Below are 6,000 nucleotides of genomic sequence, written 5' to 3'. Positions count from 1 at the left end.
CTATTTAACATTTATATCAGATCTCCTTTGCTTCTCATCCAGTTGCAAGGGTTTCACTACTATTCTTACGCGGACGATACACAGATCCTCATTCCCCTTGACCTCACTCAAGCCGAGACTGCAGCGCGGCTCAGGAGCTGCCTGGAGGATCTGGGGCACTGGATGATGAGCAACTGGTTAAAGCTTAATGGCAGTAAGACCGAGGTCCTGGTTGTGGGCCCTTCATCTTCCCAACTATTTTGGACCTCACAATTCTGGCCATCAAGTCTTGGCACTCTTCCACTTCCGGCCCAATCGGTCCAGAACCTGGGTGTAAAAATCTCTGCCTCTCCGGTCCTGGATGACCAGGTGGCCAGTGTATGCAGGGCCGGGCATTTCAAACTTTGCATTATGCAGAAAGTCCTGCCCTTCATTCCCATTGAATGTCAAGAACCAGTAGTGGCAGCTCTGGTTCTCAGCACCCCTGATTACTGTAAGTCCCTTTATTTGGCCCAACCACGCTATCTGATCAATAGGCTTCAATTGCTGCAGAATGCTGCCGCTCTCTCCATACTTCGCCCTCCCTTTGGTTCTCACCTCTCCCCCCCTGCTTAAGATATTTCACTGGCTTCCTGTGGCCAGCTGGATCCTGTTTAAATCCCTGTGCTTGGTACACCATGCCTTTTAAGGCATGGGCGCCGAGTACCTTCAAGCCAAGTTTGTTCACTACGCTCCTACTCGTCTGGTGAGATCTCAGTCTGCGTCTCTTGTCGTAGTTCCCCACTATCGTTTGTTGGGCAAGGGAGGTTGTGCCTTCTCTGTAGTTGCTGCCAGAGCCTGGAATGATCTTCCTACTGCTCTTCGGGCCACTGAAGATCACCTCACCTTCCACGGGCTGTTGAAAACTACTCTTTTTTAGTTAGCTTTCTCTTTTTCTGATGTTGGTTTTGCCATTGTTCTCCTCCCAGTAGCCAGCGCCAAGATGCCTGTGGGTGTACGTGCGCTTTACTAAGTTTCCATAACATAACATAACATAACAATCCTAAGGAGGCCTCCAGGGTCTTTCACACCAACCCCCTAAATGCCTATGTTTCTAGACCAGAACTGAGAGCTTTGCTTCTAGCCTCTGCTCAGGAGGAGGAGGAGAGTGAGACTCTACCTGACCTCCTCAGGGGACAACCTTTAGATGGAAAGATAGAAGTAGTTAATCTCTCTTCTGATCTGACACTGGAACAACAGGAGGAGTGCAAAGCTCTGTTAAATCAGTTTGTCCCTCTGTTTTCACTAACACCAGGCTTGACCCCTTGGGCCGGCATGATATGATATGATATGATTTGATAGTTTATGATATCATATGATATGATCGTTTATTTATATAGCGCCTATACACAATGTGTTTCAAAGCGCTTCAAGGCAAGGGAGGGAACAAGGGAAAATACAACCACATTCTTACAGGCCATGAACAGTAAGGATGTGAAATTAACTATCGTACTCGGCCTGACAACATTTCAGATAGTGCAAGAGCTAAGACATAGATAAGGAAGGGAGGGGGAAGAGTGGGAAGGAAATGGAAACAGACAGGCGACTACCGTACTAGGCCTGACGACATTTCTGGTAGAGCCGGAGAAAAACAAAAGGTGAGGGAGAGGGGTGCAGAAAGGGAGGGGAGGAACAAAACAAGCGACTATAATACTAGGCCTGACGACATTTCAGATAGTGCTGGAGGCGTGGTGGGGAGGAAAAAAACAGTAATGGGTGGGTGGAGGAAACAGACGAGGTTGCTATCATATTAGGTCCAGGGACAATTCTGATAGAGTAAGTGCATAGAAGAAAGTAAGGGGAGGAGATAGGAAAAGGGAGAAAGGAAAGCAGGAGAGAAAAGAGAGTAAGCTGTCAAAAAGAGTGGAGAAGCAAGAGTGGAGAGCGAATACAATTGCAGAAGTCATTAGTAACACATAATGTTGCAAGCCAGGATACAAGATGAAGATGGGAACAGCATGATTCAGGGCCACCATGAGTACAAGATGCAAAGGAAGTCCAGAATGAGAGTTGAGAAAGAGTGACGCACCGTGAATGAATGAAGTCCATAAAAGTCAAATCCAGCATTGGCCACAAGACAGTGATGGTAAAGGAAGGCACCAGGTGGGCGGGGCTTGCTAAGTGGTGAAAAAGAGCAGCAGGCAGGAAGGTACCAGGTGGGCAGGGCTTAGGCCAGGTGACCTAGATCCACTTGCACCTGCTCCCCATCTGCAAAGGAAAATAAGGTGGAGGGCTCCTTAAGTAGGGAAACAGAGCAGCAAGCAGGAAGGCAAAAGGTGGGCATGGCTTGCTAAGTGGTGAAAAAGAGCGGCAAGCAGGAAGGCACCAATTGGGCGAGGCTTGCTAAGTGGTGAAAAAGAGCGGCAGGCAGGAAGGCACCAGGTGGGCGGGGCTTAGGCCAGGTGACCTAGATCCACTTGCACCTGCTCCCCATCTGCATGACATTCTCACTGGTGACTGTTTACCTGTCAAAGGCAGGGGTTGCAAGATGTCAGACCATGTGAGAACCCATATAAAGGAAGAGGTTAATCTTGATCTTGGGGTAATAGAGCCCTCTACCAGTCCATGGGCTAGTCCAGTTGTACTAGTTGTACTAGTTGTACCAGTTGTACTAGTACCAAAGGCAGGATCCAAGGAATTGAGATTCTGAGTGTACTATAGAGCTCTTAATGCAGTCACCATGACTGATGCCCATCCTTTACCTAGGACAGATGAGCTGGTGTACACACCTGGTACAACCAAGTACCTCAGTACATTTGACCTAACCTCAGGCTATTGGCAAATAGCTCTGACAGACCATGCCAAGCAAAAAACTGCATTTTCAACCCCAGGAGGCTTCTACCAGTTTAAGGTTATGCCTTTTGGACTAAAGAATGCACCTGCTACATTCCAAAGGATGGTAAATCATGTTCTGAATGGGATGGAGGACTTCTACATGGCATCCGTGGATGATATTGCAGTGGTCAACCCTACTTTGAAGGAACATATTGACCACTTAGGATATGTATTGCAGGCTCTTGAGCAGGCCAATCTGACCATAAAGGTAAGTAAATGTCAAATTGGTCAGAGTAAAGTGGTCTACCTTGGACATGAGGTAGGAAGAGGTGAAATAAGGCCATTGCCTAGCAAGGTAAATGCTGTACAGGACTGGGCCACCCCTAATACTCAAACCCAAGTGAGAGCCTTTGTAGGTCTCACAGGTTAATATAGGAACTGAACTATGGGACTATAGCTTCTCCTTTGAATGTGATCTCCTCACCCAAAGCCCCAGGAAAGTCAGGTGGAATGAGGAGTGCACTAAGGCATTTCAAGTACTTAAGTACGCCCTTTGTCAAGCTCCAGTCTTGAGAGCTCCTGACAACAACCAATCCTTTATTGTACAAACTGATGCTTCCAATACAGGTATAGGTGCAGTTCTGAGTCAGCTGGATCAGAAAGGCAGGGAACACCCAATGTGCTTCATCAGTAGGAAACTGAAGGACCCTGAAACAAGGTGGACAAACATGGAACGTGAGTGTTTTGCCATTGTGTGGTCTTTGAAGATGTTTAGACCATACTTGTATGGATCTACTTTTGTAATTCAAACAGACCACCAACCCTTGAGATGGTTAATGCAGATGAAGGGGGGTAATCCTAAATTGTTAAGATGGTCAATCACCCTACAGGGGTTTCATTTTACCATAGAACACAGGTAAGGGTGTAACCACCAAAATGCTGATGGTCAATCCAGAAAGTATGACCGACTGGGGTAAGGTGATTCATTGAGGGGTGGATTAAATCCTCCTGTCCCTTAGTCTGGGAGGTGGGGGGAGATGAGGGTTGGGGAGAATTCTCAGAAATGTGCTAATACCCGCTACCTTAAAGACCCCCAGCAACTTTGCTGGATTTTGAGGACTTGATTTTTTTAACCTGGAGAGAGTGAGGCCTTTTTTCCCACTCTCTCATGTATTTTAATGTGATTTTGTACTCTGTGTTTGTTTTGGTTTTGGAGTCTGGCAAACTCCATAGGCATTATTTTTTACATTGTGTCACACAGCACCTTCAACGCAGTGACACAGGGAAGTCTTCCACGTTTCCCAAAGGTTTAAATACCTTCGCTGGGATAAACTACTGTTTCCCAGAGTAGTAAAGTGAAATTGACTTTATTTACATTTGTAACTTTCTAGACCCAGGACACACTATCTTCCTAACTGGAAGAGTCGGGGGAATGTAGCGGGGCATTGTTTTTCTCAAAATTCACAGAAGTCATTGGGGCCAAACATATCCACCACATACCTTTTTTTCTGTCATTTTCCCAGTTTTTCACCAAACTATGGAATTTTTCCATATGTAGTTGTTGCCTGACCTGTGCAAATCACCCCTTCCTAAACTTGGAATTTTGTCTACTTTTCAGAAATGTATGCCTTTCTGTCTTCCCATTCATCTTTGCTACCCTCCTCTTCCATTCCGTCCACGCATGTCCTAATGGAAAAAAAGGCCAAAATCGCCTACCCCTCACAAAACGGCTGGTAACTATATTAAAATATGTTTTTTTGGTTTCCACTCAACCTTTTCTTGAAAGCCTGGAAAACTGTGAATTCAGCACAGCAAACCATTTGTCCCTAGCTCTTTCAAGGAAAAAACGACAGGCTTCTTTGTACATCATTTTATTGGCATTTTCTGAAGAAAAAAAAATGTGCTCCCTTTTTGGTTATTTTCTCTCACCCCCCTACAGCAAACTATGATTCCTCGGTGGCGTTAAGGCCCTGTCTACATGTGGGAACAAAAGGGGCCAAATTTGCCCGAGATATCTCGTGTAACAAAAAAGCGACAAGGGATTGAATGGCGATATACCGAAATCACCAAAAAAGACCTTGGCACTGGGGGGGGGGGACCTTGGCAGTTAAGGGGTTAACTAAAGGTTTTTTCAGTGAGTTTATACATATATATGGTATGCAAAATAATTTTGACAAGGTACATTTTGATTAATCTGTAAAGTGAGCGTTCGGGATTATACAAGTCGATTCTTATTGTAATTCAGCAGGAATGTTTGCTTTGAAGGATCATTTGAACCAGTCATGTTCTTTCCTGGGAATGATATGTTAAATCTGCGCCGCATTTTTCAGCGCTTTACTCAATACACATAAAAATCGGTTCTCTAGTTTTTGATGCATGTGACGATGGATTTACATTTTTTTTTTCTCCTGGGAACGTCTTTCTTTCACAATGCGTCTGCTAAAATTGCTTAAACAGGTAAGGAAGACCCCTGAAATGCTTGACAGTACAGAGCTCTGTGTGTGTGTGCACTTTGTCACGGCTGCGGCACCGTGCCAAGGTGGCACCGACTGCACCCGCTTTAATTGCAACGCGGAGACAGCCCCCGGCAAAGGCAGAGTGTCCCTGCACGGAACCCGCGTCCTTTCTTTTAACTACGGTCTGTCAAATTTCGCTCTAAGACACCCGCATTATTCCCAAAAGTGGGGTGGGCTGAAGCGATGCGAGCGTGGAAAGGTTGCATCCAGCGCTCTCGTGACATGAACGGCGGCTCGATATGGCCAGCGGCGAAAGCGGCGAATGCGTCACATACTCATTTGACAGATTCCTCAAAGGTTTCAGCAGCAAGGTTTGGAAAGAGTGAGTGAGTGAAGTGCGCCAGGACTTCCTGTTCTGGGGCTATATATAATGGGCGCTGTTTGATTCGAAGGACTCTGCCAGTCGGCTAGCGAGGAGCAGGAGCAGCAGCAGCAGCCAGCAGCCAGCGATTCCTTCGCAGCTCCCGAGGTTTCCCTTCAGACCGCAATGGGCAGGCTGCTCGGCTACACGCTCGCGGTAAGTGCTCTCGGCGTTCCTCCCAGAGGCAGCTGCTGGAACGCTTCCCGGGCGCTGCACGCGCTCAGATAAGCAGTGCGCCACTTCGGAGGGAAAGCGGAGGCGCAACAGAGAGCAGCTCCAGCGGGCAAGCGGAGGCGCAACAGAGAGCAGCTGCAGCCGGCCTGATTATCA

At 46.9% G+C, this 6,000-nt stretch overlaps 1 protein-coding gene across 1 annotated transcript in view; it reads left to right on the top strand.

Moving 5' to 3' along the window:
* Window positions 1–5,371: 5,371 nt before the first annotated feature.
* TNFRSF11B (TNF receptor superfamily member 11b) overlaps window positions 5,372–6,000 on the top strand; it is a 97,690-nt gene continuing 97,061 nt past the window's right edge. Inside the window, exon 1 of the mRNA XM_069621544.1 lies at window positions 5,372–5,826. Coding sequence (XP_069477645.1) covers window positions 5,797–5,826 — 30 coding nt within the window. The 5' untranslated portion in view covers window positions 5,372–5,796. The remainder of the gene's footprint in view (window positions 5,827–6,000) is intronic.

The sequence above is a fragment of the Ambystoma mexicanum genome, chromosome 5q, assembly GCF_040938575.1.
Source record: "Ambystoma mexicanum isolate Mex_15411 chromosome 5q, UKY_AmexF1_1, whole genome shotgun sequence".
Classification (NCBI taxonomy): Eukaryota; Metazoa; Chordata; class Amphibia; order Caudata; family Ambystomatidae; genus Ambystoma; species Ambystoma mexicanum.
Note: the sequence above shows the minus strand (reverse complement) of the source record. Positions and strands in the feature narration are given on the sequence as shown.